Genomic DNA, 17488 nt, shown 5'->3' with positions numbered 1-17488 from the left:
CATTTATAATTCTGAATTCACCAAATGATCAAGATAGTCTTTAGATGGCAGACTTCAGATGCAGCTCCCTGAAAAACACAGACACACCCAAGCTCTTCTCAAACTGAAACTCAAAAAGCAGAAGTGGAGCTCAGCTCCACCCACACTCTGACATCACTCCAGTAACATGAGCAGCTCCATTTCATAAAGGAATATTTTTTAAACACCCATTTCTTAAAGGGTACTCTCACATAACAGTATGCTGATAGAATTGACCGTCGACTGCATACTGAAAAAGGATTTATTCCAAGCTCTGCACAAGGTTTTGTGCAACATTGGTTCCAGACTGCTCCATGGTCCTTGAGGATGACGGCAGGCTTGCAAGCAGGCCTGTCATTGCACCAACCTTTTCCTGTAGACCTTCCTTTTAAAGTCCTCGGGTGTGATCTAATCGCTGCGTTGTGCCCGGCACAGATCCGTGCAAGCCGGTTAGATCATGGGAAAGGCCGAAATCAGGACCCATGCCAGGCTCCGATCAGTTTCCGATCTAACCAGCCCGCTACCATTGGCAAGAGTCACATCCCGCTCGACGTGGTGAGAAACCAATAATCACCAATTAAGCCAAATTAACATATCGCTTACGGGACGGACCACTTTTTAACGGCCTCCTGTGATGTAACCAACTGCCCAACGAGTGGTCACGCGGATGCCCTTCAGCATATCTATTTTAAAACGTGAAGCCAGCGCAATAGCTGCTATGGGGATTGGAGAAGGTGAGTAGCCATCGTGGAAATTGGGTAATCAGCCTGGGGCACTGGGGGGTGGAAGTTAAAACTGATTGTCGGTCTCTCACCCTCTCCAATTCCTTACAGATATCACATGGATGGTATTGTGGGGCCGCAGCAGCTGCCCTCGCAGTGCTGGTAGCATCCAGATGGCCAGAAGCCAGAAAAGGCAATGGCAGCAGCGTCAGCGTAGCCTCAAGGGGGCATCCCATGGGCAGGGGTCCTTTCCACACCCTGAGGACCAGGCCATCATCAGGGATCCAGAGGGGAGACCAGCGATGGCCCAAGTTGTACAGGCATTGTTGGTCGTTCGAGGAGATGTTGGACAGCATGTGCCGCATGAGGCTTCGTCTCAACAAGGGGTCATTGCACCACGAGTTCCATGTCCTTGCGGGTAGCAGGATTCTCCATCATTGCCAGGATGCCCCAGGTCCAGAGAGTAATAGATGGCATGGATTCACCTTGGGGGTTCTGGGAATGCCCTTTATCAACAGGAGGGGGTTCCACTCCCTGAACGTCCACAACCTCAAGATCATGCATGTGTGTGCCTGCTTCCCAGGGAACATGCACGACAGCTACATCCTGGGGCAGTCAGAGATCCCTGGAGTCTTTGAGGGACAGCCCAGGATGACGGGCCTATGCTTGGGGGTTAAGGGGTATTCGTTGAGGTCCTGGCTAATGATGCCAGTACAGGCACCGGAGACCGATGTGGAGACACGATGTAATGAGACCTGTGTGGCCACCCAGGCTGTCATTGAGAGGGACACCGGACTGCTGAAATTGCACTGCCTACAGGGTCACCCGCTTTGTGATGGTCTTCAGTGCCCTCCACAACCTGGCAGCAGTGGGGAAACATGCTGGAGGTGGAGGAAGAGGAACGTGAGGCCTCTTCTGGGAAGGAGGACATGGAGCCAAACTAGGAAGGGCTGGGGACGAGCTTGGTGAGGACCCACGGGAGCAGCTGGAGGGTGGACGACAGGCAGCGGCGAGGGTCCGCATGCCCGGAGGACCAGAAATGCCCATATCCTCATCCGCTTCTCATAGGACGTGGCTTTGACCATCATCTAACTCCCTCCCCATTTCCTTCCCACCGACCCCTCTCAACCATCCTTCCCCCTCCTGACTCACCTCTCTCACCCCCACATCCAACCATTTGCCCACCCAGACACCCATTCTCTCCCCCAATCGCCCTGACCCACATTCCCAGGATCTGTGCAACACCACTGCAGTGCGATGGGCCTGTGTCGGCACTGTCAGCGGGTCAATATACCAGGCAAGAGAGTGAGGTGAGCTCTGGTGCTCCTCAATCTATGCCATAGTTTGACTCCTCCCTGTCTGCTGACAGAATGTTCACACCCATCACCTCTATGTGGTATGCCTTGGGTGGGGGTGGGCCCAGATCTGGGACCAGCGAGCCCAGGGGAAACTGGGGCCTGGGGAGGGCGAAAGGTACCATAGGGTGGCGAGTGCAAGCCAGCGGACGGTGTGGAATATCATGACAGAGGCTTCACATATCTCGGGTGTAACTCAGTAATCCTCTATCTGCTTAGCCCTCCGTGCTCTGCCGTTACATCTAGATATGTCCCCCGGATGCACAGCAGAGGTGGAGGCAACCTGCTGCTTACCATGCCCTTGATGCCCCTTGTGGGCATCCTCTGGGGGGCCTGGCCATCTTGCCGGTGGCTCATGCTTTGCCCTACCGCCCTGTTCCGCCCGCTGGCCCCGAGACGCACCATTGTCAGGATGGGTGGACTTGGGAGAGCTGGTGACTGCCGTCATCTCCCTTTAGGAAGGATCCGGATCAGCCTCCACGCTCCCTTCTCCCAGACGGTGCCTTTAGGGTCTTGGGGGTCACCTTGGGACAGCTGGAATGAGCTCGAGAGAACCTGCATCACCTGGCATTATTGTGTCGATGCCCTCGCGATGCTCCTCTGTGACCAGGCCACCCTCTGGCGTGCCTTGGTAATGTTCGCCTGTGCTCCTCAGTGACTGGGACATGTTCTGGAGAGCCACGACATTTCCACCAGAGACTGGGACATACTCTGCAATGCCTCGGCAATGCACACCGGTCACTGGGACATGCTCCGAAGTGCCTTAGGAATACCATCTGAGATTGGGGCATGCTCCGAAGCACCTTGGGAATGTCATCTGAGACTGGGACATGCTCCGCAGTTCCTCAGCAAGATCCACCTGCATCAGGGACACATCCCCCAGTGATTGGGGTACACTGTCGAGGCACACAGCCATGGCCATCACTGACTGAGCAATGCCTTCGACAACACCACTCATGGTACTGACGTTGTGCTCCAGGTTTTCCACTGCGGTCGCCACCGTAGCAGTGTTGGCTTTGTTGCCATGCATTGCCAGAGCGATCCCCTGCGCCTGTAACCTTTGGGACTCCACCAATTGACTATGCACCTGCTGGAGTGTCACTGACGTTCCCTTCTAAATCTCACAGCTGCACCCTAGCATCTGCATCAGCTCTGGAATAACCTGGTCCAGAGACTCGGCACCTGACTGGGACCCAGCTGCTTTCTCCCCAGACGTTCCTGCCTCCACCTGATGTGCATCAATAACTATATAGTCCTTAACAGATTGGGGAACACAGCTGTGATGCCTCAATGGTGCCAACCCCTGAACTCTCCTCCGAGGTGTTCTCTTTGAGGGGGGGGGGGGCACCCTGGATGGGCTGCATCATTGGATGGAGATTCTGCAGAAGAATGGACATCTGTAGGATGTGACCAGTAGGAGGGAAGGATCATTATGTCTAGCATGAACAACTCACGTGTGACAGATCATTTGGATGGAGGCCGATGGATTTCCACCTGTGCAGTGCAGGCCAAATTTGACATCGGTGACCGCTCTGCCCTGTCACCCACGCGGCCTCCATGGCCTGTTCTTCGTAGAGAGTGAGGACTCTTTGTCCGGCACCTTGCCGCCCGTCTGGGCCCTTTCCCGCTGATTGCGTACCAACTTCTGCGGGGACAAAGAGAAGGCTTTGTGAGCCTCACACTTCATGTATCGTGGGGGCAGGGTGGCAGGCGGGTCTGGTGCCAGGGGGATGATGCCAACTCACCTGTGTGGCCCAATGGAGGTTGTTGAACTTTTTACAGCACTGGGTGGCAATCCTCCTGGTGACACTTCCCATGCTGGCGGCTACTGGCACTGCCTCCCAGGTGGCACCATCTGACCCGTGGCTGACCCTCAGCCCACTTGGAGGAACAGGGTATGCCGTTGCGACACCACCGCGTCCACCATTCTGGTCGGGTCAGCATCTCTGAATCGTGGTGCAGGTCTCCTTAGTGGCATGGCTGGTGTGCTGTCTGGGGTTTGCTCGGAGGGAGTGGTTAAAAAGCTGCTCCCCCTCGTGAGCAGGTGCTGCTGGGTACGGTCCAGGTGTATCAGCTGGCGGGGCAGTCATTTTCACCATGAAGTCCTGGAGCATGATTACCAGCCCAGGTAGAACCGGTCACGATCTCGCCGGATCGGCTGTCGGGAAACACCTGGCAATTCCCGTTCGCTACTGCACTTAGTGCTTCTCTCGTTAGATCAGGCCCCTCATCTTATTTACTGCAACAGAATCATGTCTGATCCCACTCTGTGCTACCCTTTGGCACTTCCATGGCTGCAGACCACTTGGATCAATGTCTCATCACTTGTAGATCCTACCTCTAAACCATCCCCGGCTCTCATGTGCAGTGCCTGTATTTGGGGCTGGTGTTTGCAAGTGTGAAATCAAGCAATGATGTTCCTTTATCACCAGTCTCTTCTCCGTCTTGCACAACATATTCATTCACAGTTGTCTGAAATACTTTCAATTCCTAGGTACCTGAAAGGAGCGAAGCACAAGGGTAGCAAGAGGTACAACCTTAGCCCATCTGTAGCTTCTCAATCAGATGAGGTGTGGAAGGAGAGAAGGAGGGTTAGGTAGGAGCATCCCTTCATCTTCAGTGTGTTCAGTCCCACCGCTGGCCATGTCTCTAGTCATCACCAGTCCACAAACAGTGAGGACCATTACTTCCTGTGGATTGAGCACACTCACTTGTCCCCCACCCGGTTAGGTGCTGTTGTCTGTGGTTGAATTGTGGTTGACGTTTGTGCCATTTTGTCCAGCGAAAGAAAGGAAGGCATGTCAGTGAGTGTGCTGCAATGTGTTTGGAAGATTTGTCCATCATGAAACAGCTGGCAGTGTGTGCAAGCGGTGGGCTGTGCTTGTGTGCGACGGTTAAGTGAAACTCTGAATTGTGATTGCGAGAGATTTGTAGATAGGTGAGTGATGGGAACGCAGTACATTGAACAATAAGTGAGGCTATTGATACAGTTGTATGCTGCTAGGATCCATTTAACAACCCTGATCGTGCGGTCATTGTCATAGTATACACCAGTATATCATGGTGCAGACACACACTGATGGACACACAGTGGGACCAATCAACACACACAACACCGCAGCCAATCACCAGTTAGAGCACATGCATTATAAAGACAGGGGGCATCAGAGTTCCCGCTCATTCGAGTTGCAGCTAGCTAGGAGGACAGAGCTCACAGCCTGTAACACAGACATTCACCATGTGCTGAGTGCATCGACTGGTTAGGACAAGGCAAAGGTCTTTATTAAAGCTAGTATCGTGTTAACCCACAGTCTGAGTATGTTAAACAGTTAATGATTCAATAAAATAGTGTTGCACTATTTCAAGTGTTGGTGACCTGTATGTGTTCCACGGATCCAGAACACCCAACACATCATGATACCTGGAGTTGAGGGATATTAGCACTTCTTAGACCTACCTGCAAATAATCTGCCTTCCGCCAGCATTCTGTCATCCTGCAACATGGACAACATCAGCCCCCCGCCGCCGCTCAGCATCGCTGGCAACCGAGGGGCCAACTGGAAGATATTCAAACAGCGCTTCCAGCTCTTCCTCGAAGCCACAGACAGGGAGGACGCGTCGGATACGAGAAAGATTGCGCTCCTCCTCTCCACGGCCGGAGACCATGCCATCCACATTTTCAATTCTCTCACCTTTGCGGGTGATGAAGATAAAACAAAGTTCAAGACGGTCCTCCTCAAATTTGACACTCACTGCAACATAGAGGTGAATGAAAGTTTCAAGCGCTATGTGTTCCAACAGCGTTTGCAGGGTAAGGATGAACCTTTCCAATCCTTTCTCACGCACCTCCGCATCCTTGCGCAGTCTTGCAGCTACGGGCCCACCTCCGACTCCATGATACGCGACCAGATCGTTTTTGGTGTTCAGTTGGACCCCCTACGACAGCAGCTCCTCAAAGTAAAGCAGCTCACCCTAGAAATGACCGCCATTGAGACCTGCGCCTTACACGAAAAAGACATGAGTCGGTATTCCCACATCCAAGCGGCTGAAACGGCGCGGCAAGGTCCCCATGAGGCGGAACGGGTCCAAGTGATTGAGCACCTCCAGGGCCTCAGCCTGGATGAGGGCGGCCATTTCGCGTGCTTTTCGCGGACTCCTGCGCTTGTGCGCACCAAACGAGGGGACGGCGACGTCGAAGGATGCAATGCGCAGGCGCGCACCACGCACGATCGCACCACGCATGCGTGATGGTGCAGCGAACGTGCTGCCGCTACGGCGTGCGGCAACTGTGGCTCCGCCCATTTAAAACCTCAATGCCCTGCCAAATCTCGACAATGCCTACGATGTGGCAGACTTGGCCACTATGCTGCCTTCTGCCGAGCAGCTCAGCCTGCCAATTCATATCGCTTCAGCCAGCCTCGCAGGAATGTCCGGGCAATTCAACCCACGGTCACCGAGTCCGATGCGGACCTCTCACACAGCAGTGACACCGAGGACCCAAAGGCGCCTTTTCGAGTTGGTGTCGTGACAAAAAACAGGCTGTCCCCGAAGTAAAGACACCAGCCGCTGTCGGTATACAGCATCAAACCAGACGATGTGCATTGATCCCAAGGAACTGAATCGCAATATCATGAGGGAGCATTATCCAATTCCCAAGCGCGAAGAGATCACATGCGAGATGGCTCGCGCCAAGCTCTTCACCAAACTCGATACCTCGAAAAGATTCTGGCAAATCCAGCTCGACAAATCCAGCAGAAAACTGTGTACATTCAATACCCCCTTTGGCAGATATTGTTACAACAGGATGCCGTTTGGGATCATATCTGCTTCAGAAGTATTCCATAGGATCATGGAACAAATGATGGAAGGCATTGAAGGTGTTTGCGTCTATGTCGACGACATAATCATTTGGTCCACCACCCCGCAGGAGCATGTCAGTCGCCTCCAGCGCGTGTTCAAACGCATATGTGAGCAGGGCCTATGCCTCAACAGGGCCAAATGCTCTTTTGGTCAGACGGAACTCAAGTTCCTCGGGGACCACATCTCCCAGTTGGGTGTGCGGCCGGATGTGGACAAGGTGACTGCTATCACAGCCATGAAAACGCCAGAGGACAAGAAGGCGGTCCTCCGATTTCTGGGCATGGTCAACTTTTTAGGGAAGTTCATCCCTAACCTCGCCTCTCATACCACGGCTCTCAGGAACCTGGTCAGGAAGACGACAGACTTCCAATGGCTCCCTGCCCATGAGCGCGAATGGAGAGACTCAAAACCAAACTGACCACGGCCCCGGTCTTAGCTTTCTTTGATCCAGCAAAAGAGACCAAAATTTCGACCGATGCCAGCCAATCCGGCATTGGGGCAGTGCTCCTGCAACGTGATGAGGCCTCATCATGGGCCCTCGTTGCATATGCGTCATGCGCCATGACCCCCACGGAACAGCGCTACGCGCAAATAAAAAAGGAGTGCCTGGGCCTTCTGACCGGTGTGGTTAAGTTTCACAATTATGTGTACGGACTTCCTCAATTCACCGTCGAGACTGATCATCGCTTGCTGGTCAATATAATACAGAAAGACTTGAACGATATGACGCCTTGCCTCCAGCGTATTCTACTCAAGCTCTGGCGATACGACTTCCAGCTGGTATACACCCCAGGCAAAGACCTCATCATTGCCGACGCTCTCTCCAGGGCAGTCAACACTCCGTGTGACCTAGCGGGGTTCGTCTGCCAGGTTGACGCCCATGTGGCCTTTGTGGCCTCCAATCTACCTGCCTCGGATGAACGCCTCGTCCAAATTTGCCGCGAGACGGCGGCTGACCCCTTGCTACAACGTGTCATGCGCCACCTAACAGACGGGTGGCTCAAGGGCCAATGCCCTCAGTTCTATAACGGCAGAGATGATCTGGCGGTAGTAGACGGGGTTCTCCTGAAACTGGACCGCATTGTCATCCCGCATAGCATGCGCCAGCTCGACCTGGAACAGCTACACGAGGGCCATCTTGGTGTGGAAAAGTGCCGCCGATAGGCCCGAGAGGCAGTGTATTGGCCCGGCATTAATGACAACACAGCCAACACAGTGCTCAACTGCCCCACTTGTCAGCACTTCCAGCCGGCCCAACCACGTGAGACCCTACAGCCCCATGAGTTGGTCACGTCCCCTTGGACCAAGGTGGGCATCGACCTGTTCCACTTGCTGGGCAGGGACTATATCCTGATTGTGGACTACTTTTCAAACTACCCAGAGGTGATACGGTTGCACGACATCACATCGTCTGCAGTCATCTATGCTAGTAAGGACACCTTTGCTCGACACTGCTTCCCACTCATGGTTGTGTCGGACAATGGCCCGTGCTTCGCAAGCCAGGAATGGTCCAACTTTGCCAGGCAGTACAACTTTGCACATGTAACATCCAGTCCCCTGTACCCCCAATCCAACGGCAAAGCGGAGAAGGGCGTTCACATAGTCAAACGGCTCCTCTGCAAGGCTGCCGATGCTGGGTCCGATTTCTACCTTGCCTTGCTGGCTTATCACTCCACCCCACTGTCCACTGGCCTGTCGCCAGCCCAGCTGCTCATGGGTCGTACCCTGAGGACGACAGTGCCGTCCATTCATGTCCCAGACCTCGATCACGTTCCGGTCCTTCGACGGATGCAGCTGTCTCGTGCACAGCACAAGGCGGCTCATGACTCCCGTGCAGCTGATCTTCCTGCTCTGGCTCCAGATGACAACGTCTGCATCCATCTTCCAGATGCTGGCTGGTCTGCAACCGCTGTGGTCCTTCGGCAGGTGGCCCCCCGCTCGTTCCTGGTTGATCTACCGGATGGCTCCATTCTGCGCCGCAATCGACGTGCCCTTCGTCTCGTTCCGCGCTCGCTACATGATCCTCCACTGTTGCCTCACCCTCCTGCTGATCCTGACCTGGACTATGCAGAGATTCCGGTCACTCTGCATCCTCCTCACTCTGACGCAGTACAGCCCGCTCCTCAGCCGGCAGCTCCCGACCCATCCTTGAGGCGGTCAACCAGAATTCGTCGCCCACCTCAGAGACTTGGGGCGTCATTCTCCGACCCCCCCGCCGGGTCGGAGAATGGCCGTTGGCCGCTGTGAACCCCGCCCCCGCCGAAGTCTCCGGTACCGGAGATTGGGCGGGGGCGGGAATCGGGCCGCGCCGGTTGGCGGGCCCCCCCGCTCAATTCTCCGGCCCGGATGGGCCGAAGTCCCGCCAAGAAATTGCCTGTCCCGCCGGCGTAAATTAAAGTAGGTATTTACCGGCGGGACAAGGCGGCGCGGGCGGGCTCCGGGGTCCTGGGGGGGCACGGGGCGATCTGACCCTGGGGGGTGCCCCCACGGTGGCCTGGCCCGCGATTGGGGCCCACCGATCCGCGGGCGGGCCTGTGCAGTGGGGGCACTCTTTCCCTTCCGCCTCCGCCACGGCCTCCACCATGGCGGAGGCGGAAGTGACTCTCCCCACTGCGCATGCGCGGGAAACTGTCAGCGGCCGCTGACGCTCCCGCGCATTCGCCGCCCCGACTTGTCATTTCCGCGCCAGCTGGCGGGGCAACAAACGCCGTTTCCGCCAGCTGGCGGGGCGGAAATCCCTCCGGCGTTGGCCTAGCCCCTCAATGTTGGGGCTTGGCCCCCAAAGATGCGAAGCATTCCGCACCTTTGGGGCGGCGCGATGCCCGTCTGATTGGCGCCGTTTTGGGCGCCAGTCGGCGGACATCGCGCCGTTTGGGGAGAATTTCGCCCTTGATTTGTGAACTTTGTGGACTTATAGACTTTCTGATTTGTTCTGTTCTTCCGTTTAATCATTTACGTGGTTTGTATATAGTTTTCATCTCGTTATTCTTGTGACAGGCACCTTCCCATGTAAATAGCTTAGTTCTCATGTACATAGTCCTGTAAATATTTCGCACACACGTTGTCAGGGACATTCACCATACACTATTTATTGCCATGCAGGTACATTTCTTTATGAAAGGGGTGATGTCATAATATACACCAGTATATCATGGTGCAGACACACACTGATGGACACACAGTGGGACCAATCAACACACACAATACCGCAGCCAATCACCAGTTAAAGCACACGCACTCTAAAGACAGGGGGCATCAGGGTTCCCGCTCATTCGAGTTGCAGCTAGCTAGGAGGACAGAGCTCACAGCCTGTAACACAGACATTCACCGTGTGCTGAGTGCATCGACTGGTTAGGACAAGGCAAAGGTCTTTAGTTAAAGCTAGTATCGTGTTAACCCACAGTCTGAGTATGTTAAACAGTTAATGATTCAATAAAATAGTGTTGGACTATTTCAAGTGTTGGTGACCTGTATGTGTTCCACGGATCCAGAACACCCAACACATCAGTCATTAAAACTACTTGTGGGCAGCACGGTGGTACAGTGGGTTAGCCCTGCTGCCTCACGGCGCCGAGGTCCCAGGTTCGATTCCGGCTCTGGGTCACTGTCCGTGTGGAGTTTGCACATTCTCCCCGTGTTTGCATGGGTTTCGCCCCCACAACCCAAAAGGATGTGCAGGCTAGGTGGATTGGTCACGCTAAATTGCCCCTTAATTGGAAAAAATGAATTGGGTACTCTAAATTTTTTATTTTTTAATTTTTTTTATTAAAACTTCTTGTGGAACAGCATTCAGATCCTTGGGGCTATACCTCTAGCATTGAACTACACGACTATCTGATTCCACTGCCCTCTCAGTCTTCCTGGTGGGATTTCAGGCTGCGAATGGTTAGAGGACCTTCCCCCCTCCTGTCCATCTTCTGCGTCAAGGCCTCCAATGCGCAAGTTAAAGCACACGCACTATATCCCGATGTATGCCATGTCGTGGCATTCCTGTGAACGACTGATTTTGAGAATGACTTCTAGCACCTGCTTCAGCCACAATGCACATTCTCTTTAAAACGTACAGACTGACTTGAAGTAGCACCGGCTGGCTTGAATTGGTGTAATCATTTCAATATCATGATGTTTGAACATCGCAGTTTCCTCATCTGCTTTCAGGTCTTGATGAATGTTGCCCCAGCATGTTCTGGGCTGGTGATGAACGTCATGTCTGCCATAAAAATGTTTAACTGTCAAAGTCACTGGGCCCCTTATTTTAACTGGCACAGTTGTTCCGCGACAGGCCACATTATTCTCGCAGAAGGGAGTCCACACCGAGTTGAAGAGAAAACACAAACTTATTTATTTAACATGTTAACTATTATATCGGCCACCATGGCCAGCCTTTACGATGCTCGATCCAGGGCAAGGGGGCGGGGCGGGTGTGGGGGGTGGCCAGAATGGGAGGGGGCACGCCAAGGCATTCACCTCCATTCCTTTCATCTTCTGCACCCCTCGTTCTCCGTTTTTGCGGGACCGTGCATTTTTGGACAGCCTGTTGCAAAGTTAGGGAGCTTTTTCTGCAAGGCCGCATTGTTTATGTCGCAAACCAAGCAGTCACGTAGAATCTCAGATAAGGGGCGCCATATGCACAGAACTCAGCAATTTTTCGCAGTCTTGATAAAAACTCGGTGATGGACTCACCCAGGGTTCTTTCAGCGGTATTAAACCGGTACCGCTGTACTATTACCAACGGGGTCGGATTAAGATGTTTCCCCACAAGCTCATCAAAAGTTTTACTGCCTGGGGCTGCTGCATAGGTAAGGCTGCGTATCATTCTGAATGTACGTGCACCACAGGCAGTAAGCAAAATGACCACCGTCCGTCGTTCTCTGCGATATTATTGGCTGTGAAAAACTACTGCAACCTCTGTGCATACCAATTGCAATCTTCCAGTCTGGCATCGAACACATCCAAACGGCTCAAAAGAAAAAAAAAATCTCCAACCTGCATCAAGAGAAATGGGAGATGGTTCAGCAGTGTTGGCAGTGAACCAGCCTTTACCCTCATCGCCAGTTTTGTAAGGGGCAACGAAAGAAGCTCAGACCGAGTTGTAGAGAAAACACTAACTTATTTATTTAACATGTTAGCTATGATATACAGCTCCAATAGTTCCCCACTGGGTCCTCCCTGGTCAGTGCAAAACTGGTTGATTCTATTTATACAACAGCACATGAACTCTGTTAAGATTCGCCCTTATCGGGGGAGCTTGTATTCTGCAAGCTCCACTGGGTAGTGTATCATCCCTACCCCATGAAACCCGTGCGGATTATAACAGTGACCAACACTCACAATTTCAGGATAAACACCTACCTTCCCGTGGACCAAATAATGTAGGACAAAACTGAACTAGTTATTATGGGTTTTCCCAGGTTACTTGCACACATACCGTTGCAAACTTGTCCTGTGTGCTCCCCCATCACAGCCTGGTGTTCACGTCTCTATTCCTTAAGGGTTCACAACTGACATGTCGCACAAACGGTAGTATTCACTTAAAGACTCTTTATTTGTACTAATATATCACACAGACTTTAAATTTGATCAATGTCACACAGACTATTTTGTCACAGACTCTTTAATTCAATATACTAATAAACATTACTCAACTCACGAATCAAACTCAATTATCACACTAACGGAGCTTCACTGGTCTCCAAGCCACTGACTCAGCGTCCTCTTCTGTGATGGTTGTTCCCAGGATTTTCACTACTGAGCTTCGATCTCCCATACCATTATACCAATTTCTTCAGTCTTCTAGGATGTTCGATGACATAGGTGTAAGACCCTCATGTGGCTGAAGTCAGTCTTTCCAAAGGCCTGATAAGCAGGAGCTCTGTTTCATGCCCCCTGTGCAGTCTCAAACCTTAATAGTCTTTTGCAACCACAAAGGTCAGATGTCACACTTAGAGTCATTTCCTGCTGGCAAACTCCTCGCAGATCGGGGTGCCATTTGTCTGGCTGTCCTGACCTTCTCCCGCCCCCCCCCCCCCCCATTTCAGCAACCACCCCCCCTCCATTTTCGATCCTTCCCCCCCACCGCCCAACCTCGGGGGGGGGGGGGGGGGGGGGGGGGGGGGGGGGGGCTCCGGAACACTGCCTCATGGTTTGTGCAAACCAGTACTGAACGGGGCCCTGGCGAGGTCTCAATGGGGAGGCTATTAGTTCCCAGGTGCCAGGAGAATCTTGCGAATGCATATTTAATTGAGCCAAATGGCTCATTTCAATATGCTGATCTAGATCTCGTCTAGTGCATGCTAGAGGCCTTTCGTGAGATTCAACGATCTCGTCACGACACCAAGTCGGATGCAATGAGGCTATTAAATCGCGCCAAGATCTTTTTATATTTTAACTAAATAGAACTGACCTCTATTTTTAATGCAATTGGATCCTCCATTATTGTCGTCAGAATGTCTGTGGTTGAGGCAACACTAGCCACAGTTAATTTTTGTGGATTTTTTGTCAGATTCACAACTTGACTTGCAGCTTTCTCCTTTTTGATATGTGAGGTGGAGTCATTCAAAAAATTCTGTGCAAAAAAAAAAGTTGGAAAAAAATCATAACCTTCTAGAAATGCACAACAGGTTTAACAGCAAAGAAAAAGAAAAATGTTTCCGTGACCCCGGTGGCACAGTGGTTAGCACTGCTTCCTCTCGGCGCCGAGATCCCAGGTTCAATCCCGGCTCTGGGTCACTGTCCGTGTGGAGTTTGCATATTCTCCCCGTGTCATGCTTGGGTTTCGCCCCCACAACCCAAAGTTGTGCAGGCTAAGTGGATTGGCCACGCTAAATTGCCTCTCAATTGGAAAAAACAAATTGGGTACTCTAAATTTTTATTTTAATGTTTCCATTTCAGGAAGTAATCTCCATTAGAACTGAAACAAGATGAAAGTAAATTTTATGTCATGATAATTCCTGCATTCCTGTCACATTCAGTGGTAAATAATGGTGGGCAATTATACAACTAAAGCCAAACTCTATTAACATCCCAATTTTGATTGATGGCAAAGTGTAAGAAACAAGACTGAAGCATTTGCAACGACCTTTAGCCAGAAGTGTGAAGTGGATGATTCAACCTGGTCTCCTCCTGAGAACCCCAGCATCACAGATGGAACATTGGGCCCTCAAGTCAGGTGACCCTCTTCTGCTGTATTCTTTTAAAGAGACAAACACCACAAACACGACTGTTTGCATCAAGGGCCCTTGTAAAATTGAAGTAAATGAGAATCAGGAGGAAAATGCTCCAATGGTTCGACTCACATCTAGCACGAAGGAAGATGGTTGTGTTTGGTGGAGGTCAGTCATCTCAGTCCCCCCACTGCCAGTGTTCTTCAAGGCAGTACCCTAGGCCCAACCATCATCTGCTGCTTTGTCAATAATCTTTCCTCCATCATAAGTTCACCACCTTGGCCAGCAGAGTCAACACACTACTCACTGCTTCACTCACTCTGAATGCCCAACAGCAGAGTACTGCTGATCAATTTGGGTTGGACATAAGTTTGTGATAGAATGCTCTTCCCCTTGCCTGGATGAGTGTGTAGCTCCAACAACACTCAAGAAGCTTGATGCCATCTAGGACAAAGCGGCCCGCTTGATTAGCACCCCATCCACAAACATTCACTTCCTCCACCATCGACAAATAGTGGCAGCAGTGTGTACTATCTATAAGACGCACTGCAGGAACTCACTAAAGCTCCTTAGACAGCACCTTCCAAACCCACGATCACTACCATCCAGAAGGACAGGGGCAACAACCTGACCCAAGTGGTAAAATCCCACATTGAAATCTGGACAACGCTCAGCCACTTGGGGACTGGCCAGGGATGATGTGAGCACTTGTTCCACAACTTAAATTGTGACTGCGGTCATCCAAGTCAGACCATCATCATTATACTGAACTTCTACCTTGAAAGATCCATTCTTAGTGCTATCACAACCATTTGCATTGCTTCAGCTGAAACAGACAAATGGATTTAAAAAAAAAAAAATTTAGAGTACCCAATTCTTTTTTTTCCAATTAAGCGGCAATTTAGCGTGGCCAATCCACCTACTCTGCACATCTTGGGTTGTGGGGGTGAGACCCACTCAGGCACGGGGAGAGTGTACAAACTCCACACAGACAGTGACTCGGGGCCGGGATCGAACCTGGGTTCTCGGCGCATGAGGCAGCAGTGCTAGCCACTACACCACCATGCCACCCAGGCAAATGGATTATCATCGACCTCGAACTATAACTGCTTCCCCAACAATATGAATCAAAAAGAATATTATGTTTAATCTTGTTTATATTAATTTATTGCTTATGGTTTTACATAGCCTTACCAAAACACCCTGCAGATTCATACTACAATCAAATTTCTCTGGCGTACTCAGTTTCAAGCTTCCATTGCGCATGCAGTGTCGTGTCGCAAGTGATGATCCAGCTTATAAACAATAAAAGGTAATAAATGTAATTGTGTTAATTAAATATGATACAACCGTTTGACATTGTTGCCAAAAATATTCACAAAAATTGAGAGACAAGGGCTGGAATTCTCCGGCTGTATCGATCCACTTTTCCCACCACCAACGCACCCCCCACCTGCGGGTTTCCCGGCAGCGTGGGATGGCTTCAATGGGACATCCCATTGACAAGCGGCAGGAGTAGAGAACTCCGCGGTCAGCGAATGGTGCCGCCAAGGGACAGGCGGCTGACAGACTGGAGAATCCAGCCCGTACTGTGCCTTTTCTTTATTTTAGAAGGTAGCAAATAACAATAAAGATTGTGGCACGAGACATTCTTTGTCATTTCCTCTGGAGTTTTTAATTAAATCTGGTCATTTGATTTTTCCCTTCACCCTCACTTAATTAAAACTCCATGCAGCCAGCAGAAATTACAGGTTTCACAAAAGTATCAAAGGTCAGAAACTCTCAGCTCCATCAAGAAGAGCTGTGACCACCAGAGAGGCAACTCCAGTCAGAAACGGGTGAGAATCAGGGAACATATTATTTTCATTCAGAAACATGGATAAGAGGGGTAATAAATCAGAAATAAAATGAAGACTATAGTAGGCAGGTAAACAACAATCAAGTAAATAACTAATTGTACACTGTATAGAAGAAAGTTATAAGTACTCGGATAAACGGAGAACACTGAATTCAATTTGCATACCATTTGGAGTATTTTCCTGACAAATCTCCCTTGAAAATCCAATTGACCCCAACTGAATTTTGTCAAATGTCACATTAGGACCATTATTAAAACGGTATGTAGATTTCTCACAGACTGCACCTGGGGAGAGAAACTAATTCCTCAGTAAGATTTTCAATCATTTCCAACTTATGTCCTCTACCATGCTGAATGAGAATTAGATAGATTTTACCCCCATCTCCCTTACTCGTTCTCCTGACGATACAAATTCATACTTAGTACGTTGCCATGAGCACCAGCTACCCCTTAATACCAAGTCGGTATTACTCAACTGTGAACCTGTAAGTAAATGTTAATTGACAATTTTATGCTTCACCGTCCACAAACGTAGCTAAGTCTATTAAATAAGGATAGGCCCAAAACTCCAAAGATTCATCTTCTGGTGAAACTTTGACAATGTAAATTCTGGAGGTATTTCTTTCTGATCCTGCCCAATAACGGGGAGATAGCTCCTGCACTGAGTGCAGTGGGTGTTTGTGTTACACTGGGCATGAGCTGGGCACCCGCCAGAGGTGGGTTGTTGTCATGTGAGAGCACCTTTAAGAAATGGGTGTTTATAAATGGGTGTATATATAAATATCTGTAGTGTGAGTACCTTTAAGAAATGGGTGTTTATTACTGCAGTGATGTCAGAGAGGGGGTGGAGCTGGGCTGTCTGTCAGCTTTTTACTTTCATTTTAGGCTGTTTGCTGCAGGGTGTGTTTTAGTTTCGTTTTCAGAGCTGGATAGCTGCAGTCACAGCTAGAAGGTGTATTAGAGTCTCTCTCTATAATCTAAAGAATGTAAATCGATCCTTTGGTGATGTAAAACTAATAACTGCTCGAAGTAGTGACTTTAACCTGATGTGCTTCTGTTTAAAGTTTTTTTTAAACTCTTCTGGATGTTAAAAGGACAGCTTACGGATTACTTAGTGTTGTATTCTTTGGGGGTTGTATTTGAATTAATGGTTGCTAAGATGTTCACTGTATGTTTTGAAAAGGTTAACTTGATTTCATAGAATAAACATTGTTTTGCTTTAAAAAATACTTTTCCATTTCTGCTGTACCACACCTGTAGAGTGGGCCGTGTGCTCCCCATACCACAATCTATTAAAAGTTGTGGGTCAGGTGAACTCCATGATACTCTTTGGGGTTCTCTAAACCCTGGCCCATAACACTGTAAAGGAATTCTAGACAGCCACTCTTAACAGCCAATAGCAGATGGCCTTTGTCTGCTTTATTCACATCTTTTTTAAAGTATAGTAATACCCTCACTCTGGTCCCAATCTCTTTTTTACATAATGCTGAAATTTAAATGACCAAATCCTAG

At 50.3% G+C, this 17488-nt stretch overlaps 1 protein-coding gene across 1 annotated transcript in view; it reads right to left on the bottom strand.

Moving 5' to 3' along the window:
• Positions 1 to 17488, bottom strand: part of LOC140389719 (uncharacterized) — a 119367-nt gene that overhangs the window by 81772 nt on the left and 20107 nt on the right. The window contains exons 4-6 of the mRNA XM_072474168.1: positions 16142 to 16261; positions 15313 to 15413; positions 13359 to 13520 (exon numbers count right to left, since the gene is read on the bottom strand). Coding sequence (XP_072330269.1) covers positions 13359 to 13520; positions 15313 to 15413; positions 16142 to 16261 — 383 coding nt within the window. The remainder of the gene's footprint in view (positions 1 to 13358; positions 13521 to 15312; positions 15414 to 16141; positions 16262 to 17488) is intronic.

This window comes from Scyliorhinus torazame, chromosome 14 (assembly GCF_047496885.1).
Source record: "Scyliorhinus torazame isolate Kashiwa2021f chromosome 14, sScyTor2.1, whole genome shotgun sequence".
Lineage (NCBI taxonomy): Eukaryota > Metazoa > Chordata > Chondrichthyes > Carcharhiniformes > Scyliorhinidae > Scyliorhinus > Scyliorhinus torazame.
This window is presented reverse-complemented; position numbering and strand designations above follow the sequence as displayed.